Below are 22,895 nucleotides of genomic sequence, written 5' to 3'. Positions count from 1 at the left end.
AAAAATACTTCTATAATCCATGTTTACTAGTTATTGAAAGTCCTATTACTTTTAAAGGATTATGAAGATGATTTTGATGATGATGAAGACAAAAGTAGTGAAGAAAGAGATGCAAAAGAAGACCCAGGAGAGATTCCATTTTCCAGAACATCAGAAATTGAAGAAATTCAAAGAGCAATTAGTGCAGAAAATGATAGAATTTGTACTTTACTGCCAAAGAAAATTGAAACTGAACAAAAGGAACTGATCATGGGTATGTGACTAGATATCAGTCTCTTTTTATTAAATGTATGAATAACACATACAACGTACAAGTAAACAAGCCACTTTTTCTAGAAGTCTGCCTAAAGGCAGAAATCTGGTCCTCTGGATGAATCACTTAGGTTTGTGGGTAAGTACTGTAACTTTCACGTTGCTAAAGCATGATTCAGAGTCATTACTAATCGTTTAAAATGTGAAGTATAAAAATTTACAGACTGACATTTAATATGTCTTAATTTGGGTAAGAGGAGGATATGAGAGTCTGGGTTTTGAAACCTGGAGAAGTGCTAGAACAGTTTGAGGTTTCTGGTGACATTCATTTGCCTTTTTCTTTTAAACAAAGTTGAAGCCACTGCTCTGGGTGGGAAGGTGAGAAATACAGATACTACTTAAATATACCGTTCTGTATCACTTTTAAAATGCGTTTTTTTCTGAAATGTGACTGTCCAGTTGACCTGATACCTGTGTCAGGTCTACTTATTTAAGTAACTACAGTTGTGATTCCTCTTTGCACTCTTCACTCATGTGAATAGCAGTGTAGAATAATTGTGCAAAAGAACCTTAAACAGCTTTTTACTCTGGTTCATGCAAAGTTAGTACAGTCACGGGAGAATAGCATAGAGTTTCTGTAAGTCCTTACAGTACCAACAAATTTTTGATTAAGAGTCATTGCAAGTCAGAACCAGTATGCTGTAATATGAATTTCTTCTTGCAAAAGATTTATGCATTTATTATTGTATTCCTGATAAACAATATGGAATCAATAAAAGAATTCCATTAATAGTATAGATCTAATGAACAGGATAGAATTCTAATATAGAATCCGATTTTTAAATTCCAAATTGTAGCACTTAGTGCTTTATGGTAAATTACACAACACTATTTTGAAGAAGTTTTGATCTCATTTGATTAAAAATGTTCTTGATCGTTTGGTAAAAGGGAGTAACATTGACATGACATCAGATATTATAGCTGTTCCATTAACTGTGATTTTTAAAGCAACAGTTTTCAATGTTTTGCTTATCCATCCAAAGGCATCAGTTAAGCTTGTGTTGATGAGCTTCTCCACTAGATGTAGTGGTGAATTCTGATTCAGTGGTGTAGCATGCATGTGGCGTAGTCTGTGTGAATTTGATATGATTTTTATAATTGCTCATAGAGCATTTTACTGTACCCAGGGGAACAAGGGAGCTGCCAATGGCAGCAGAAAGAAAGAGATACTTTCTGCATCATAGTCTTCTAAAATAAAAATTAACAATGATCAGTAATTTTGAATTTATTGGTGAAGGACCACAGTAAGGGAAAAATGCTGGCCTGCTGCTGAAGTTAAGAAGCTTATTGTACTGATAACTGTGCTAGAGCATGTTGTGTTATGTGCAGACCAGTGACTTCTAATAGCTGTGTCATAATAAATCTGTTGCTTTTAGACTTACTGCTTTACATTTAAATGCACCGTAAGGTGTGAATTATAACACTAACAATGTTTTATAATATCACAGAAAAGCAATACCCTTCTGTCAGAAACTCTTTTTGTGGAATATTCATGGATTTTCAAATGGCAAACCAACGACAAACTAGCCGAAGTATGGCTAGTAAGCAGAAGTAAGTGTATTTTAAATAACCCACACAAAATGGCAACCCACTGTGTGACTGTATTTTTTTCATTATATTTGAAATATATGAAGTTTATAAACTTGATGCTTTTTAGAGTCAAATATTATTTTTGTAATCTAACACTAATTAGTTCTTAAGTAAATATAATTTACAGGCTTTACTACATGTCATTTTGAAGCAAATTTATATATATACCAGTTTGTGTGTATCATTACAGAAAGAGTTGCGAGGATTGTAATTTCTTTGTATGATTATTCAGTCACTTAATTAGATATTGACTTATAGTACTGAGGAGCAAGCCTTTTAGCTGCTCTCAGGGCTCTGCTGAACTGTACTTTCTTGAAATAATCAAGACTCTATATGTTACATACTGTTGCCAAAATAGCATGTTCCCTTTCAGGGATAACACCAGTTGGTGTAAAAACATGTTATTACTGATCTGAAATTGATCTAGATTTGAGATATCTAGGACAACTCTGTATTAAAGAAACAAATTGATGCCTGTTTCTTGTGAAACTTGCCAGGAGATCCAGATTTATCTGAAACAGTGTATATATCTCCTATGTTTTGTTGCATCAATTGGACACATAAAGCAAGAATATTAAATATTATTGATAATACTGGATTTGCAGTGCTTTGTGACTCTACATAAGTGGCTAATCATCACATATGGGAAATGTTTATTGTCTAGGCTAACTCACCTTGCCTAAATTTAATTTGCCCAAATTTTATGTGAGTTCATTGTCGAGGCTTCCTCTCTAGACAGTGGAGACAGATGAGGAAATTCAGGAAGGCATCCCTGAAGAATTGCCTTCTGAAATGTTTGTCGGCCTCTCCTGATTTTGTACCATGACTGACTATGACTGTGTATATGACATTGTGTACATGCTAACATATGTAGCCTGTGGAGATAACTAGCATTTTCATGGCTAGAGAAAGGGTTTGTGGAATTTAATGCTGTGGTAATACAGGCTACCAATAAATAGTCTGAAAGCATCCCATAAATGAGCTGTGGTACTTTGGAGCTGTATTAGTATGAGTCTTATTAGTTATAATTTTAAGGATCTGTCTGCATGTATCATTAAGATTTGTAACTAGGAAGCAACTTTCATATATTTGAATTAGATCTCAGCAATCTGTGCCCACAATGTTTGTGAAGAGGTGGTGTATTAGAAAATAGAAGTACAAATAAAATGTGGGCAAGAAAATGCAATAATAATATAAAATAGCAAAAAGGAGGTGTGAAAATTGTCCCTATGCATGAAGAAAAATCCAGCCTAAAATATCAGAGGAGAAATTCCAGCTCATGTTGCTCTGGTCTTCACCCTTTTCAAACACTATCTTACTGGAGAAGAAACTGCAACTATAATATGCATCCGTAAGACTATTTAGATATGGAATTGATACAGACCCATAATTGTACCTGGGTTGTATTTATATTAAATATATTTTAAAAATCTGAAACGGCAAGAGAGAGAAAGGGAAACTACAAAAAATTTCTCCTTGTCAGGGAATCTGTACTATAGCAAGAGTGTGAAATTAACTTGTAAACAGACATCTGCATATAATTCAAGTGGTTAACTCTTAAAATATCTTAACGGGTTTATGACATTAAGTAGATAGATAGTTCTGTGAATTGTGACAAAGACTGACTGACTTTTCATTATCCACACATCCATACAAGTGGAGTGGTAGGAATGTCTTTGTAGTTGGTGATAATTAGTAGTATCACATAAATGTTTCTTACCTGCCAGAGAAAGGTACAGTATATGAAGGTAGATTTGTTTTTGAATTAGTAATCAAAGTATCATTTTATTTGTGAGCAAAGATGAAAAAATTAAGAATTTAAATAGGCAGAAGGTAAAAGAATTGAGCTGGATAAGGAAGTTGAGGGTATTTTTTATCATTCCAGCAAGGGGTTTTTGGAAGATGGAAAGATTTGGCATTTCATAGGACAAAGAGATCCAGGTATCTCAAATACTGTACAATGTGCTAATCTTACACAGAACAAAAAATACAAGTGGAAGAATACATACTCTACCTCAATCTCAAGTAATTGTTTTCATAAAATGTGAATCAACTCCAGTAGTCCAGTAACTGATGGGGTTTGGAGGCCTTCTTTTTGGGGAAGAGGCCAGTATTCATGTCCACAGGTTATGAATCAGCAATAAATTAATTTCATGTATATTAGTTAGAATATATTTTAGGATTACTGCTATTGTTATTTGTTTCCCTAGTGATGTGGAGAGGTACCAATTCAGTCAGCCTGTTACCAGTGGAGGTCATTCAAAATACATTTGCATAAGTCTAACAAACCCAGGGTAATCTAGATGATCTTCATAAAAGCATGGGCACATATAGGTGATAAAGGTTAATAAAACTAGTTTAGGAGAATTACCCACCATCCTAACTATAGGAAGAGGCATTCATCTGTTACCTCAGAACAGCTTTTAAATACTTAGGAAAGATGATCGTGCCAGACTTTGACAGTTTTGGTTTAATAATAAACGAGATAAGTTTTCCATTTGCAATCTGTATTCTATTTTTAAATATGGTAATTATCTCAGCATAACATTAAATGAGAACACATAACTATGTATTTTCTATTTTTATTTGCCAATTAATTTTGGTACAGCCTCAATTCACATAGATCAATGGACTGTTAGATCTCTGGTATTGTACAAAATAAGGTTGTGTTTCTTTTGGAATACCAAATACTTGGTCTTAACTATTTTTTGTTTCTCTCTTGTAATTCATTCTAAAGAAAACGGAGTTCAGAACTTCTCCGACTAATTGATCTGGACTTCTCAGTTAGTTTTTCTTTATTGGACTTGCCTCCTGTAAATGAGTACGACATGTATATCAGGAATTTTGGCAAAATGAACACTAAGCAGGTGGGTAACAAATACAAGATAATGTTGAAGTCCTCGAAGTGCTGATTCTTGTTCTGGAAAATAGTTTTTCTTATAAAAGAAAGTTACTAAAGCTGATAGGGCACTGAAGTAATAAATTAATAATTTTCATCTCTAAGCCTTAATTACCATAAAGCAATGATATAAAAATTTTTGGCCAGAAAGGCCATTTCCATGGCCTTCCATTTTAGAAGAGAACACTCTCTGTGGCTCACTGTCCCGAGTATGCTGGGTTTAGTGTTCACGGCATGTAAGACATTCCATAGTTTTGCAGTAGGTTTAGCACTTTTGTGTGAAATGTAGTAAAACATGCATGTACAAAATAATGACCCTGTGTAAGCATGCTTAGGTCTGAATTTTTACAAAATTCAAAAATCTACAAAATGTAAAGCCCACTTTTCTTTCAATTGTGCTATTCTTGCTGCAGCTCTGTGCAGATTGGTTTCACATAGGGAACATCAATTTTAAAATGACTACGTTTTATTCAGTTATGTGCTGTCATTCTTAGCTGTGTCACCCATATATTGACCACTTTATCTTTCTACTTAAGGCATATGTTCAGTGTAACGAGGACAATCTTGAGAGAGACGTTCAGACTGAGGAAGTTGAGACACTGGAGAAATGGACACAACATCCAGGAGAAAGTGCCCTTGTATCTGGAGGTGAAGAACATTCTGATCTTATCCATATATGGATGTATGCATGTAAACTTTCTCTTTTGTACCCGTTAATTGTCAGGATTGTGGCAGGCTGGATTGGTAGCAAACTGCTGTATGCATCCTGAATCCCCTTGCGGAGAGGGAGAATAAGTGGCAGAAATAGTTTCTTCTTTCTGGATTGCTGGTTCTGTTGGCAGCAGATATGATTCTCCCACAGATCTTCTTGTTCGGTACTTTTATTTCTGCTGAAGAGAAGCTGATTCCTACCACTTTCTTTATGCTTAATAATTACATTGTTCTTACGGTTTTCTTGATTGTTTCCCTTTTGAAGTGTCAAGTTTGGGTCTGGTTTTTGTTTTTTCTTAGGTCCCATAAACAGCCATGATATGTCAGTGAATGGAGCTGTAACACCTAAAGTTGATTCACAAAGATTAGCAAATTTCCTCCGGTCTGCTTGCCAGGTAACTTAAGTACTTAGTATCCCTTATGAGTTGTGTGCATAAATATACAGTGTGATAGATCACTTACAGTACTTGTTCTGACTAATTTAAGTAAATTACTTAAATAATATGCATTATCATTGAGATTCATCTCTCTGCAAAGGAATGGAACCAGAGCTGTGCAACATTTTTATGTCTGTAAAGCTGTACTTGCAAAGATATAAAACTAAAAAGAGAGTTGATAAAGATTTATTAAATTAATCCATATACTTTATAAAGCTGCAAATAGCAAAGCTGAAAGATAAGACGACCCTTTTATTTCTATAAATGTAATTATGTTTGAAAGGTGATTGCTGTTTTGCTAGAGGAAGATCAAGTCGCAACACAACCTGGGTGGAAACTAAGATCTCGACAAACCAGTCTGTCTATTAGTGATAGCTGTTTCCAGTTAAATACTAACCAACCATTCCTCCATGGTAAGGGAACATTATTCTACACCTTTTAGTATACAGTGTGAACTCTTCTTCCTTATGCAGAATACCATGCTCTTTGTCATGACTGAAGTGCAAACAGCACATATCAGGACATATAGGTGATGTAAAGCTTGCTTTTTAACTGTGCTATTTTTGCTGTAACTCTGTGCAGATTGGTTTTGCACAGGGAACATCAGAGCATCCTAGCTGCTGTGAAACGAGAAATACAGCCAGCAATTAGCATGATATAGGGGTGCCCTGGATATATTTTCTTGCCCCTGTTGTTGAAGGGCCATTCCAAGGGGTGTAATTTTATATAGGCTCTTTATGCTGACAGGTAGGGCTGAAGTTGCAGATAAAGCCAGGTTGTTGAACAGGGAGAATATAGCCTGATATAACTGAACTGCATTGTATATTCCCCATATAAACACTGGATGTTCAGATGAAAATAAAAACAAAGCATTTGTAATTATGTTAGGAAGATCTATTATAACACAAAACCATACGTATTCTAACATGAACATGTGATGAACCAGAAAAAGCCTGGCCTGTGCTGTTTCCTCTTGAGACAGCCTAATTTTCAGTATATATACTGACGTCAGATCAGATTGGCTTGCTTATGCCCAGAGTAATTATTGTACTAACTTCCTGGCTTTCTTCCTTTTTGCTTTCTACTTACTTCTATTTTTTTGTATTCTTTCTCTACTCCCTCCTTTTTTCTTGTGTAACATCAAAAGCAACTCGCTGTTAATAGAAATATTCTTCATAATTACGTCTTAGCTTCTTTGGTTGTTGCTATAGCAGCTAAATATGTTTTTTCATCTGCAGTGAGTTTACTTTTTTATTTATTTTTCTTTCTTGATTTTTTGTTAAATGGCTTAGACCGAAAAATATCCTGCCTATATGTCTCTCAAGTTCAGAGGCAGATACTACTTTCTGCTCATGGATTACCTGAAAAGGCAGGTGTTGGTTTACTGAACAGAAAGAGCCTCATATGTGTTTGGAACATCTGGCAGCCCTCCAGTCCGCAGAAAGTTTTAATATGTGACTCAGAGGTATGTTTTAATAACATTGTATATTTGCCCAGGAAATAAAAGGCTTTATTATGTGTATTGTGTTTTCTTGTCTTGTTGCAAGGTATGTCATCTTTTGAAAAACACATTTAAGCCTAGTGAGCAGAACACTATTCTCTTCTGTTTTGTGTTCCAGTACTAGGATGAAGGGATGGTCATGGTGTTTTGGTTTGGTTTTTTTTTTATATTTTGACTCTGTTTCATGATTAAAGAATGAATGGAAGTAAAACAGCTGGTTCAGATGTTGTCAGGGCTTCTCTCTACCCGTCACTATGCTGCAGCTGAATCACCCCCTTCAGCTTTGTGGTAGTAGATGCAGCTTACACAACAATTGTCTTGAAAAGGGAAGGCCTACTGAAAGTCTTGTATCTTACTTCTCTTTTAAATAAGCTGGCCTTCTGCCACAAACACTGTAATCAGTCTTATTCTGGATTTGCATGCCTAGGAAAAACAAACATATTTCAGGCTTATTGAATCATTGGCCTTTATCATAATATCAACCATGCATATTTTTACTGCTTAACAGGTGTTATGTTGCTGCTTTAGTCCCAATAAAACAACATTAGTTTTTGCTGGAACAATAGATGGTTCATTGTTGGTGTGGGATCTTCGAGAAGACTCAAGAATGCACCCTTGTATGATGATCGGTGAAACTGACTGGACATTAAGAGTTCCAACATTTTCCACTGGTTAGTAACTATGCATTCTGATTAGCCATTTTGAGGGCAGTGAAACAATTCCACTACTAACTCTTCTTTCTTACTTAGAACATGCTTTCTCAGTAGCCTAGTTTAGCCAGTTCAGAGATGATATTTAGTCTAGTAAAAATTGCCAGTTAGTAGTATCTGTAAAGAAATGTATGCCAGCTCAGTATGCATGAAGTGATGAGAATAGAGGTGGACCAGATGTAGAACCTAAGGGTAATTGTAATATTAAACCAGACTACTCAGCTGCTACCTAACCTGAAATCATTCGGTTAGTCAATTTTAATCATGTTATCTCCCTTAATGTAACCTACATTTCTTTTTTATCTACATCTGAACACATATATTAAGATGTATTTTTAAAAAAAATCAAAGTCATTTAAGACTGTAAAAAACAGGGTTTCAGATGTCGTTTAGAGGTTGTAGTCTGTACAAATTGTCACCTAAGTCTTGATGTTTTTATAAGGTTGCATGCAAGATATGTATCCATGAGTATACATGTATAACCTCTGTTAGTGCAGTGCTACTCCATGGGATCTAGAGAGCTATTCTTCTCATCCTAATATCTGTATATGGTTAGCTGGACTGATCGTATTGGTTTGCTTTAGTTCATTTACGGATATTGTACAGCTGTCTTACATGTAGATACCATTTTAAGTGTCTTCATCTTTGGTCTGAATCTTACCTTATGCATTTATCCACTTATGTAACTTTATCACTTCTGGATTCTATCTAGATACACTGAAAGTTGAGTCAGGATTGTGGTTTTTTTTATTGCCAGTTTATCAATTATTGTAGCAAATTAAGATCTAGGAAATTCTCATATTTTCATTACATATACACCTGCCTTTTTATGATACTATTGGTACAGCATATATGGGGATCACATCGTTGGAAACAAGTAGTGTATGAAAGTTAAATGTCAGAGGCGATCTATATAAAATTAAGTTGAATGCGAACTCACAGTCATCAGTCAGTTACTTTTAGCCTTTTGTTGAAGAAATTGGGAAGCTGTGACTGAACTTTGGGTCCCAAAAGCTCTCTGGCTGGGTATCTCTAGAAATGTATCAATTGCATCTTGGAGCAAAAACTGGACATACATTTTTCTGTCATCTAGCTTGTCACATGAGCAAAATCACTGGCATTGGGGCCAGGTGGGAGCTATAGCATGGTCCTTCCACACGGAGAAGCACAGCAACAAAAAATAACGTGGAATTAATTTGTTGCCTTGTTTAGATATTTAGATAGTGTTGCATATATACTGGGAAGCCAGAAGAAAGTTTACTTTTCAGAAGTGCTTGTGGGTGACCTGCTTTCATCCTCTCACATTTTCTTGTCATTGGATTTCTCTTTTTTCTCAAAAGAGATCAAAAGATCTCTTTTGATCGTGACGTATGATCAACAGTTTTTTGTAAATTTGTAAATTTTCTTAAAACTCATGTATGACAAATTTAACAGTTAAAGTTTATTTAAGGCGTCTAACTGACATGCTGGAAGACACAATCTGAAGTACTGCACTCTGCATTTGAATTGGTGTACAAGAGCCTTAACATTTTATGAATCTGATGGAAATGAATAGATCTTTATGCCCATAACTGATGTTTGTCATTGCAAATCTAAATAGGGTTGTAGAGGAACAAGTCATTAAAGCTTTGATTGTATGTAGTTGTATGCTGAGAAACTGGGAACAAGGTCTACATACCACCATTTTCTCAATTTTAGTTATAAATTGGTGCCATTTTTCTTGGCACTGTATTGTACCCTGAAGTGAAAAACAACACACAGCGGTATTTTTATAAATAATTTTATTATTGCAAAATAAGTCCTCCTTTATGTATTTTTCCTTTTTTTTTGTGTCTGGGTGCTACCATTTAACTTATATTGACATACTATTTTTCTACAGAAATCCACCACACGCATGCACAGAATCCTGTTTTGTTCACAAGTGTGTCTGATTGCAGTAGCCACGTAAAAGTAAACATTAATTGATTGTTGATAGGCTTTAATTTCTTTAGTAGATCAGATGCTTGGTCTTGTGTTGCACAATGGGCTAGTACTCAAATGTATGTATACGGTTTCATGGAGCAAGCAGGTTTTAATGCTGTATACTTAGGAAGCTTTATGTCTTTAGTCTTAAATGAGATTAAGTTCAGTGCACAGGGCAAGTCCAGAAATCAAGAGTATCTGACAAAGAATGCATATTGAAATTGTTCTAAATATACTTTTGTTTTAAACTGTTATTAAAGGGTAAATACATATTGTGGTGAATTTTTTGTTTCAAGGTAGTTACTTTCTGTTGATAGTAATTTTTCTCCAGTTTTGTCTTTTGTGTCATAAGCAGTGATTTATTTCTATCTCTCTTGTTTATGGAGCCTGAACTCAACATAATTCTTTTCATGGTAACCCTGGAATGGCAGATTTTAATGAAGTGTCTGGTACAGTGTCATAAATGGTGCAGCAGTCATTTGGAAAATGAGAAGTAAATACAAATGGTGAAACACCAATTTTTCTAATAGTATTTTGTTAAATTAGGAAACAGTTTGCAGTATTGTATTTGAGACTTAGTAATTCTTCATCAAGTTCATTATTTGACATTCATTCTTTGTCATCATCATTCTCCCATAAGCTGAAAAGTGATTAGGGTTCTGTTGTTGTTTTTGTTCAAAATAACAAGAGTGTTTAACTTTCATTATCCTTAATTACAGATGGCATTCTAAACTCAGTCAACCATACCTCTCCTATACTAGCAGTGGAACCCGTCTCAACCTCTCTCTACACTGATCAGAATTATGGGTTCTCAAGCCTCCCTTATCAGGAGGGTATGTAAACTGCTCTTCAAAGCATCAATACATCTGAGTCTTTCTTTACGTATATAGTGAAACAAATATATCTTAGTCAAAATCCGGTTTATAATTCTGTTCTTCCTCTCTAATTGTCTGTAGTATCAATTGCATGCAACATTCATGTTTATTTTTTGCTGTCATTTTTATGTATTCATTCAGTGCAGCTTCACGTTGGATGTGGGTGCATGCTTGTTATAATGTGTTTTCAAGACAATATTTCGTTCTTCTGTGATGATTTAAATTACCACTCAAAAACTGCCTTTAGAGAAGTCTTATTGCTTCTAAACTGTCCGAAAAGCCCTGTCTAAATCGGTGGAACAACTTACTTATGTCTGAAAACACTTAAAATGTGTGACTGTACTTTGATGGCTCTTTCTGTGCCTTTTGCATAATTTTTTTGACCAACATTTGCAAAGGAACCTTAATCTTGTGCCCCCAAATTCTCAGGCAGTGTGCTAGAGGAGACATTATTCCATTGCAGCTTTTCAGTTTGGAATTCATAATAGTCCAAAGAAATGTGCTGCATATCGCAGACTTTATGAGATTTCATCTGTTGCACTTTATGTTCTATTCCAAAGTCCATGCAGAATCCAGACATTTTAAAAGATGCAGAGATCATCTGCCTCTTTGGTAGGACAAACTAAACACACTAGAATAGACAGAGATATAGAATAAGGTATTTTGCTTGTAAGGGACCTACAACAATATCTAGTCCAACCACCTGACCTGTTCAGGGCTGACCAAAAGTTAAAGCATGTTGTTAAGGGCATTGTCCAAATGTCTCTCAAACACTGACAGGCTTGGAGCATTGAGCACTTCTCTAGGAAGCCTGTTCCACTGTTTGACCACCCTCTTGGTAAAGAAAGTTTCATGCCTTTTTCTTCTTCGGTAGAATTAGAGCAGTTTCCCTTTTTATGCAGCTGAGAGGATCATAGAAGTTTTGGAGAATGTTAACCTAGGCAATGTTTCAAATCCTTTTGATATTGTTCAGGATGATGATCAGTGTATGAATATAAATTGTTACTATTTTTTCCATAGACATGTCAAGCCCTCCATTCCACATAGCTTCAATGGATGAAAATGGAATCCTCAATATGTGGGTGAGTATTACATGTATGAAAAGCAAGAGTTTTGTGTCTTGGAATAAGAAAATACTTCTTCAAATATAGCAACCTAAATCCAGGATTTCTGATGAGAATTTCCTCCCTGAAAAGTACAGCAACACTAGCCATTCTGTTAAAATTCTCTTCAAAATTTTTGACCTGATCCCTAGTGCCATGATGTTACCATTAGGCAAAACTATAAACAGGTACATGAATTAATGAAAACAGGCAATCAGTAGTTCTGCTTCATAGGAATATGCTCACATATTTATATTAATTGAATATTACAACTTGGTCCTCTTTCACCCTCCTACTTTATTTTATTTGTATCATAGTGGTGTCAGAAACTGTACTGAATGTATGTGAGAAGTGACATTCATAATTTATATAAAATAAATGTTCGAGAGTCAAAATGTGAAAATCTGTGGATAATGCTACCACCCTGCCTAAAATATGACAGTCAGATAAACACCATGTCTGTTTCTTTTAATTACTGTCCTTGGAACTCTTTTTCTGTCAGGTGTTCTGTCTTTTTCTGATGCAGCTTTAGCCCAGCTGCTGAACCTGTGGTCTGCATCTGAATTGGTCTTGCTTGAGGAACTGAATGGCTCAGTGAATAATAAGGGGATAAAAGCATTATTTCCCTTCTGTATTGCTAGCTAAGTCCCTTAAAGCTCTAATTAACTTTAGTAGCAACGGATTCAGGCCAAATGATCTAACCCTTCTATCTCATGAATAGTGAAAAGCACAGAGAATGTGTTACAATTCCTTATGTGGGGGTTTTAGGGTGGTTTTTTGTGACCCACCAAACCAACAAGATGCCAACTGGCTAGTAAGTGTAGAATGTATTTTTCCACACCTTGTTTTCCAGCAGGGAACACCCAGCAGCCATGTGAAGCTTTTTTTAGCCCTGCAGACATTGACAGGGTAGAGATCTACCTTAATCGTTGTAATGTTAGATCTGCCTATCTAAATGTTCCTTTAGAGATATGTCATACATTGTTAGAGCTAGTTAAAAAAACCTTTAAAGTCTGGTAAATATTGCTTATTAATGTTAAATATTGACTTTTCAGGTAGTTGTTGAATTACAAAAAGTGGATTTAGCTGGTTCACAAACTGATTTAGGTGAGTACTGTACATTAGAGGTAGAATAAAGTGCTTGAGTTTTGAGATTATGAAGTTAGAAGAGAGAGGAAGAGTCAATGATGACAAAAAAATAGCTGAGAAGGCAGAAAAATTACCAAGGAAAAAATTCATTCTGAATAGGACATATATCTGATATTTGGGGTTATTGGTTAGGTATCATGAGAATTATTTTCATTGCTATCTGAGTCTCATCTGCTAGTTCTGTATTGGCAATTGCCACCGGACAGACACATTTCTTATAATGTCAAGGCAGGTTTCTGTGTCTTCAACAGCTTTTTTTCAAAGAGTATGAGGTTCTATGTCCTTGTTCCTCCTTCCTTTAGTTCTAACAAAATCTGTTATAATGCTTTTGTTGCTGCCTGTATCTTCATTTTGATAATTGTCCTGAAATTTCTCATTTGGGTACGGTACTTAATTTAGTGTGAGAAAAAAAGTTTCTATGAAAAAAATAAAAGAACAAAGTTCATTCAGCCCTTACTGAGTTATGTGAGTGAAGAAAATTAATTTTTTTGTTCTTTAAACAGATGTAGACTTACATACTTACCTAACTGGATAAGGCTGTGATTAAAATCCTGGTACATTTTAAAACACATATATAAAAAATGAAGTAATGCTAACAAACCAGAATTTTTGATCAATTTTCAAATTTATAATGTTGTGTGTAATGTCTGTCTATAATACACAGCTTTAGAAGCTTAACATATCTGTGGAGAGGTACCTTTTAAAGCTACAGTCCTGTGTTGACACATTTTGACTGCCAGCAGCATTCATTTCTCTCCTCTTCAAAAAATTCTTGTGTTTGAAGGATTTGATTCTCTACTAACAAGTAACATAAGCCAGCTTTAAGGAAGCATTATTACAGTCTCTCATTATTACATTTATGTCACTTCGATCTTTGACAATTAAGTGTGCATTTTCACCATTGACAGATTTGGAGTTTATGGAGTGATATTACAGGATGTTATATGCATACTGTATATATACATATATATATATATATTCTTATATATATATAAGAAATGTATGATCACTCTTCCCTTTGTCCTTTTTCTTTGATTTCTGTCAGATTACAACTCTTCAGATTTGAATTCTGAAGTAAATACTTCTCAGTGATGTAAGATTCTTACATATCAAAAGCCATAGCTACTATAGGCAATTTATTTATGAAATATCCTTTTACTTACTAGCTTAGATTGTACTTTGAAAATAGCCCTTTCTTAATGTAAAGTGCTTAAATCAGTCTATATAATTATTTTATATAATTTTAGGTTTAATACCTGGAGGGAAAGTGAAGTTAGTACATAGCTCCACTATGGAATTGAATAACAGGTGAGAAAACAGGGGCATTTAGATTTTACACGTGTATCTCACAAAGCTAATTTTTCCTATATTTTATTAATTTGCTGTTATGTAAGATATATTTAACAATATTTTCATTAGTCGTTTGGGTTTCTTTTAATATACACTTCTTCCTGGAGCTAGTCATAGACATTTTAGATCAAGAGTTTCTGTATGTGCTTGAGTAGTTTAGGAGATAACTTCCTGTGTTTATGTCATCTTTTACCTTTACATTTTTCCTAGCCTTTTCCCAAAGGATGTGCGCCAGAGAATACCCCAGACACTGACTATTAAATATCTGTCTTCTAATCCTAATCATTTCATTGTTGGAACAAACATTGTGAGTAATGTGCTGAAATTCATGTCATTGTTAGTTTTTGTTTTGAAAGCTGCTCCATTTACTTGGAATTTTACCAGTAGACTGTGTATAAAATCTATAATTTGAGACTGTAATTAATATCTTTTAGCTATTAAACTTTTTATCTATTAAAGATCTTGTAAGGTAGCAGTTCTGTGAATTTTTTTAACTTTTTCTTGTAATACTGAGAATACAAATTTTGGTTTTTTTTGTTTAATTAGTTTATTTTGTTCCTAGGGGCTGGTAGGTCATGGTACAAGACATGATTTAAAAGTTTTTCCAAAGTTATTCAGACCCCGGGAGAGTGGACTGAGAGCTATAAGCATTAATGCAATTGATTTCTTCCCTTTTGGAAAGCAGCTATTTTTGGTATGTAATATAATACAAGCTTCATTTTTTAATTACTTGCTGAAGAAGGATTTCTAATTTGATTTATTTAACTCGATGTGATGGTTGATTTCCTCGCTAATTCAAATCTGCCGTGAAGGGTGACAACAAATCCTGTGTCCTGGTGTTCAGGCTTTGCTTATGTGAAAGGTGGACCATCTGGCTCACAGAAACAAAGGGCAATCTCACTTCAGCGTTGTAACTTTCTCTTTGTTACTGAAATTCAGCATTGAGAGCAGGTCTTCTGCTGTTAATGAAGCCGCGGTTGTTTCTCATTCTTACCATACAGTGACACAGTCATTTTGGAGACAAAATGTCTGTATTGCTGTGAAATAAAGGTCTGTGGAGCAGCTCTGGGTATTCTCTGCTTTCCTCTCCACGTCAGGCGTACCCCTGGGGGATGCGTGGCAGTGTGCCCTGTAGTCAGGTGTGTTCAGATCTGCCCTCCGCAGTTCATATTGGCACACCCGCTGTTTTTACCTGTCTTCCTTGTGAAAGTTTATTCAAAGGAAGTTGAATCTAACTTTGGTAGGATTTTCCATCTGCTTATCTTTGCATATATTTGTGCTTGATCCTTTCTTTAAAATGCTGTTTTCCTAAATTCGCCATGATTTACATAACTTCATTGGGATTGCCTAAGGTATAAAACAAACGTGTTTGGCTACAGTGTATGTATTTTGTGTTGCCTCTGCACAGTCAGAACTTTTACCAGTGTGCGTGTTCTTACCTTTTTCCCAAATGCATTTATTTAGAGCGATACAAACTTCTATATGATTGTGTCTGTATAACGTCTTTACATGTAAGCACAATTTGCAGAGGCACTGTAAAAAGTTATCATAATTTGAAAATTCTAGGAAGTCTTCCTGATGTGGAGCGGCGCAGGGTAGTAAGTTATTTTCTGTTTTCATAGAAAAGTTTCTTTTTTTATCTGGACTAGAGGAAACTAGTAAATGTTACGCTAGGCAGGACAGAAGTTCTAAGAAAATACCTGGAAGGAGTGATACCTGCCTGTCTTTGGATTTAGTTGTTCATTATGAATCAGTTTAATTTGTTATAATCTTAGGCGCAGCCTGTGCTATCAAAAGCTACTCTTGCTTTTACAGATCACATGTCCCTAAGTAGCCGTCTGAATTGGTCTCCAGGCTCTGGCCTCACCCCAGTTCAAAGTTGTGCTGGATCATAATATTAGTGAAGGTGATGGTCTGAGAGTTTTTGTAAAATGGGAAATTAGGACTTCAACGCAGGATTAGCAGATTAGATTATCTAGTATGCATTAGTACCGAGTTACTGCTTTGAACTCAAAATTACACTAAAAGTGAAAATCCAGGAGAGTGAGATATGAGAGATCTGTGCCATTTCAGTCAGAGAACTTACTTTATATGCTTGATATTCTGAAGAATTGAATTGCAGTTTTTATCTTGCCTAGTTTATTTTATTCCCAGGAAATATTTTCTTTTTGACTATGATATAGGTTGGCTGTTCAGATGGAAGCATTAGGTTACACCAAATGACATCAGAGTATCCCCTCATGCAGTGGAATGACAGCACAAACGGCCGGCCAGTTATTGCTCTGCAGTGGGCTTTAACAAGACCCGCTGTGTTTTTTGTCCTGGATGCATCATCTAATATTTACATTTGGGATCTTCTGGAAAGTGATTTGTTGCCTGTTGCAAAGCAGACTATTCCAACAGAGAAGTAAGTACATTACATTACTCTTCTTAACAAAATATTGATATTATTATCGTTCTACACTTTGATTAGAGTTTGGGTGGGGTTTTTTTTGCTTGGCATTAACTGTTCATTAGAATTTGCTTTTCTGACTGTATTTTATAAACTGTTGGAGGTGTGGAAAGAGACTATAATTTATCCTTATTTACTTATTTATACAGTCTGATAAAGGAGAAGTAATAATCAAATAATCAAGAAGTATAAGTCAAAATCTGATAATAATGTTATCACGTGGGGCAGATATTTGTACATGGAGCAGTTGCTGTTTATATGAAGAGAAAAATTTTTGTTCCCCCTGAAATCATTTGGACTGTTTAAGTTCAAAGTTCGCTTTGCTGGATCAGGATTGACCCCTAAAATAGTCAAGGTGTTGGACAACATTTTAAAATGCCTGTATATAGTATTGTTACCAATATAAAGAAATAGATCGTGTTCATTGTCACAAAGTAAAGAAGGGTATTTTTGGCTAGCACATATCACCAAGACTAACATCAGGGTCTCACGATACTGTTCCTGTAGTCAGGAGAGACCTGTGAATCCTGCAGATTGATGCAGCAGTGCAGTTTAATTTAGCTTTTCTGAATTATAGTCTTGAGGATTCCCTTTCCTCTCATGTGGGAGTCCTACCGGGAAACTCTGTCTTCCCTAGGCTTAAGTTAGTCTTGGTGATTATCCCTCTAACTAAAAGTTTTCCTTGTAGCCTTGTAAACAATAGCAAAGTGTTGCTAGTTTGGGGAGAAAGTAATAGAATTTTTAAAGTTGTTATACTGTACTGGAAAATGCCAGGAAACTTAGTTCATTTTTACAGGCTTGAAACTATCTTTTAGTCATGATTAGAAATTGATGATGGAATCTATGAACAGGGGAAGAATTACCTGTTACATTTGCATTAAATGATTGCAACTGGTGAAAAGCTGAACATGCTGGGACTTGAAATAGTGAGGAATACTACACTGTGATGAGCAGAAAAAAGGAATAATTTAGTTAACTATAAGTAACCTGCTAAAAACACATTTGGAAACACCAATTTATATTATTTTTGTTATATTAATTATGCTTCAATTAAAAAAACCTCCCCTGTTCTTTTGATTTCAGTGTTGTAACTATGGCTGTTCTGGGAGAACCAGAAAAAACAAATGGATTGTTGGGCATTGCACTGGCTAAAGAATCTGGACAGATAGACATTCAGTTTGTAAAGAAGAAGTGGGCATTACCTCAGCCTCAGGAATCTGAAAAACTACATTTGATTTTATCGCAGTCTTTTTAGAAACAGTACACCTATTTGGGTGTACAAATTATTGCAAAATATTTAGGTTATTTTTGACTGCAATTAAAAGATTTGTAATTTTCTATTTGTATGTAACTTGTATATATTTTAAAGAAAATCAATACAGTATTTCAGCTGAAATGATATATTTTATTGTAAAAATGACAGAACCAAATTTAGCATTATTGTATTAAAGAATATGATGAACTGGTTTTGTTATTGAAAGTACTCTAGATGTATAGATTTTTTTAAAAAATACTGAAAATATATTCCTATCAATTACACTGCTGTTTCTCATTATTCTGCTCTGAAGTAAATGATAGCAGTCCTTTGGTGAGCATAAAGTCGTGTCTCTGTATAAGCAGCCTGAATATATGGAGATTTCTGGCACTGGGCCTTTTACACACTCTTGGTAAAACTTTCTTATATCTACCTAAAAATATTATGCAAACATACCAGAATACAAATTTACATCACGTGAAAATTACATCACTTCTGATTTTGACTCTTAAACGTTGTAAAAGGAATACCTAACTAACTCCAGTTGTCCTGATATGTACACTACCTGTTTGCATCAAACTATGTAAACAATATGCTCGTGAGATTTACTGAAATTCTGGATCCTTTGAGATTTCTCATGAAAAACAGTAAATACTCACCTGTTTAATTCTGCAAATAATTTCTAAAGCTCTTGTAGTGAGGAAGAGGATAGTTGTCTATAATATGATACTAATTTTTGTACATTCTTCGTAAAGTTTGGACCAAGACCAAGCACTGAAAACGTCTTTAACTTTCATGGCTTAACAACTTCTGATTTAAAGATCATGAGGAAAACCATCATGAAACAAGCACAGATTCAGGGGGAAAAAAAGCAACTGGAAGACTGTGTTTAGAATTTAGTGAACCTATATTTAAGATATGTACCATCTCTTTCTAAAATAGACTGAAATAATTTATAAATTCTAATTAAGTCATTGCAGACGTTTTTCTTTGTAAATTGTTACTGAAATTGAGCAAACTCAGAGTCGCCACATGATGGTGCCAAGTCACAGCAGTAAAAAATGAGTGCCTGATGTAAACAGTGTAAACCACTTTGAGAGTGAACCTGTTGTAGTCCATTGCACATTCCCCTTTCCTCAAAACCAGCGGCTGCAATCGAGAGAGCCCGATGAACTGTCAGAGGGGTGCATATTTCAGAGACAATTTTTACTATCCTAGTTCCCTGGTCAGCCATATATTGGTTTTTTTTTTACGTGCATAAACACAAATGACTGTTCTTATATTCATTGTTGGGTATATATGGTAATAATGTACACTGTAAGGTAAATTAGAGTAGCTTTAGTAATCAGGTTAGAAATGACAGGTACTTTTTGCAGTGAGTTGGCAAAGTATCGCTACTGAAACCCATAGTAAAAAACCAAATGCAAATCTCTCTCTCTTTCCTTCTCAGAGACACACGCTCTACCACTCCCTCCCCCTAGTTTAATATCAAAATTAAGCTTTGCAATTATAGTAGTCTTCTGGAAGAAATCTCTCTCTTATTAACATGTCATCACTTTCACAATTTACCATCCTGAATTTTCTTTCTGCACCCACTTCTGTGCATGGAAGCAGAGGGTTGGGGGTTTTTCTGCCTTGCGCCGTCTTCAGTGGTGGTGGGGCTTTTCCAGTATGCAAAAAGGAAAAAATGGTGTCAACCTGCACACAGAAGTATCTGCTAATTTTGAGCTGCTGTTGGTAGGTATGATTGAATTCAAAGATTCAAATATTTTATGCCAGTTCTGCTTATACTTCCTGGAGACCTGAGTGTTCCCAGTTCCTGCACTGGGCCTATGTTTCTTGCCTAAACGATGAGTTTTCTCTCTTGAACTGCGAACTAATGTAATAATATAAATGTATCCTGTGCTGACGGTTGCTGTTACGAGAATGTGAGGCAAAGACGTGTGGAAGTTGCTGCTCTTTTGCATTACTGGGTAAATGCAGACCATTAAGAGTGATGCTCCATATAAGCTTAGCAGTTGGGTGTATTTTTGAGCATGTATCTGACCAGAGAAGTGAGAAGTATTGGTAGGCTGCAATACAACGAAAGCATTCCGTGCGTAAGGACTTACAGATTGTTTCAAAGAACATAGCTGATTTTCCATCAGCTACTTCTAATAATTGTCAACTTTATATTGTTAACTTAAGGTATTGGATTTTACACATTTCATAAGAAAGCAACAACATGATTTATTAAAAATCAGACCCTGTATATGAAAGAAAAAAAGTTCACTGTTAATTCCAAATGATTTTCATATCCATATAATTTCTACCGGTAGCTCTGATATGTGTGCATACACACACACATTCTATTGAATGATCTTTGTATAGAACATAAATGCCCTCATGAAACATTTAAAATAGCCCAAATAAATACATTTTTTCCCACTTCTGGGAAATTTTGGAACACATATTCTTAACAATATGAACTGTAGTTAAAATTAACTGACCCATAAAACAGAGACTTACCATTCAAATGATAGAAAATTTGATTCACTGTCCACCCATATTAGTAACTATTATAAAATATAAGCGCTTGCTCTTAAGCCAGCAAATCCTGGCAGCAAGGCTTAAAAATTTTAAATATGCAAAATGCCAGAAGGTTTTGGATAAACTACTGCTTTTATTTTCCACTTTCTGAACATGCTTTGAAAGCTTTTTCTATTTAGAACATAAATATTAATATTGTTTTCATTGGACTTTGTCATCACAGATGTGAAAATGAAGTTTTCAGTAGCTGAATAATAAGTTAACTGAGGAACAGAATTCTTGAATCAGATGGCTGATTTCTTACAACTGTTAAGAAATGCTTTTATCAACCTGTCAGCCTATATTTGCAGTAGAGCTTGGGAGCATAGGAATAGCATGACTCTTCTTTCGTACCAGAACATTTCTTTTTAATTGTACTGAAGGTGACCGTCCTACCCAATGCAACTTTGCCTTAATTAATCATCACTGTCATGTAGTTAAGACGTGTTGAAGGATACAGAAGCATTGTAGCTTCCATAGCAATGAGGGAATATTCTACTAGCTGCAATATTTTTAGCTGAACACGTATAAAGCATAAAAATAGTTATTCTTTTTAGAGGCAGGCTTTTTTTTTTTTTCCCTGATGAGTTGGAAAGTCCATCTAGGTCTGTTCTAGGTGTAGAAGTTGGTTGGATTAAAGCAAATACTGAAATGCCATTGAATTACACCGGCTGTTGGAATAGGCCTATGTAAAATTACTTAGGAAGTAACCAGAATTTGGCCATCAGTGGCATGCTTGGTGGCATGCAAACCAGGAAAAGGTGTGAAGATACTGGGACAGGAACATGGTTAATGAGCCGTATTTTCATTGCTAGCTTAATTTTCAATCAGGATTACCAGAATTATATTTATAGACAAATGCTCATTTGTCCATGTGTTTCTGAGCCTCCTCACCTGTGAGAAGGAAGACAGTGATTATATTTACAGCTCCCCTTAAAAAAATCAGCTAACTTATCTTTTACTAGCAGTTCCTGAAGATTTCAGAACGTATATTGATATAAAATCTCTTACTCTAATTCCTGGTGTAGGCCTCTTCTTGCATTGTTCAAACTGCTATAGGGGGGCTATGTCTTGATGCTACAATGTAGGAAGTGGTGATTTAGGCGCTGCTCTGTGAAAACTGAGCAGCATGTGGAAATAGTTATCCTTTTCTTTTTTTTAACGCTACATGAAATATCCCACTGGAATTATTTAAATACAGATTGTATTTTAGACTCTTGTTTTACCCAGAGCCTCTTAGCATGATGACGGAGTTTTACCGCTCGCCTCTCGTGATACTCATGAATAGTGAAGAAGAGGTGTGGGCTGCCCCGTGCTGGAAGCTGGATGTTCAGACTGTACTGAAATGAATACAGGTGTCTGCTTGCTGCTGTGGAGGGAAACTGAAGACACTCACTCTTACAGGGTTACCCAGTCCTTGCAGTTACCAACCACATCCCCTTTATGAAGGGAAAGATACATGGTTGATGTCTGATGCCTCAGCATTTGCAGTGTAGTTCACAGCATCTGCCATTCTTTAAGCTGTTAAAACGAAAGCGAAGTTCACTTAACATGGTTATTGTTAGATCCCACAGTGTTTTACAGGTGGAAGTAAGAGTGCCAACAAACCAATCCAAGCAAAATACAATCATATAAATTATCAGAATTATACTTCTGATTATGTTTTGCAAAAGCTTAGCATGAAAGGGGAAGTGTTTACATATACTCTTAGTGGTAAAAATATTTTCTTATTTAGATCAGCCATGCCCAGCATTAGCTATTTTTGAAGAAGTCAGCAAAAGCGGTTATGCAGGTAGCTGTTAACTATGGCTGGGAGGAAGGAGGTGCTTTCTTCGCTCCCTGCAGTATTTTCCTTAGCCTTTCCCTTCAAGCTCAGTGATTCATTCAGCCTTTCCTTTTTATGTTCTGCAGCCACTGGTACCAAGCCCACTATACTGGGGATGAAAAGATGTCCCTTAATCAGATCCCTTGAGCTTTTGAGCAGTTTAGAGTGCGTTGATGGCTGGCATTGGAAGCTGGGG

The 22,895-nt window shown here is 35.4% G+C and overlaps 1 protein-coding gene across 2 annotated transcripts in view; it reads left to right on the top strand.

Moving 5' to 3' along the window:
- Positions 1-18,594, top strand: part of DYNC2I1 (dynein 2 intermediate chain 1) — a 34,512-nt gene extending 15,918 nt beyond the window's left edge. Inside the window, exons 10-25 of one of the 2 annotated variants that reach the window (XM_056337041.1) lie at positions 58-253; positions 1,761-1,863; positions 4,640-4,769; positions 5,338-5,449; positions 5,813-5,907; positions 6,233-6,362; positions 7,242-7,414; positions 7,959-8,121; positions 10,842-10,955; positions 12,018-12,079; positions 13,156-13,207; positions 14,497-14,557; positions 14,810-14,906; positions 15,162-15,293; positions 16,783-17,006; positions 18,135-18,594. In XM_056337041.1, coding sequence (XP_056193016.1) covers positions 58-253; positions 1,761-1,863; positions 4,640-4,769; positions 5,338-5,449; positions 5,813-5,907; positions 6,233-6,362; positions 7,242-7,414; positions 7,959-8,121; positions 10,842-10,955; positions 12,018-12,079; positions 13,156-13,207; positions 14,497-14,557; positions 14,810-14,906; positions 15,162-15,293; positions 16,783-17,006; positions 18,135-18,306 — 2,016 coding nt within the window. In that variant the 3' untranslated portion in view covers positions 18,307-18,594. The remainder of the gene's footprint in view (positions 1-57; positions 254-1,760; positions 1,864-4,639; positions 4,770-5,337; positions 5,450-5,812; positions 5,908-6,232; positions 6,363-7,241; positions 7,415-7,958; positions 8,122-10,841; positions 10,956-12,017; positions 12,080-13,155; positions 13,208-14,496; positions 14,558-14,809; positions 14,907-15,161; positions 15,294-16,782; positions 17,007-18,134) is intronic. The other variant, XM_056337042.1, reaches the window with a different exon arrangement.
- The last annotated feature ends 4,301 nt before the right edge of the window (positions 18,595-22,895 follow it).

The sequence above is a fragment of the Falco biarmicus genome, chromosome 4, assembly GCF_023638135.1.
Source record: "Falco biarmicus isolate bFalBia1 chromosome 4, bFalBia1.pri, whole genome shotgun sequence".
Classification (NCBI taxonomy): domain Eukaryota; kingdom Metazoa; phylum Chordata; class Aves; order Falconiformes; family Falconidae; genus Falco; species Falco biarmicus.
This window is presented reverse-complemented; position numbering and strand designations above follow the sequence as displayed.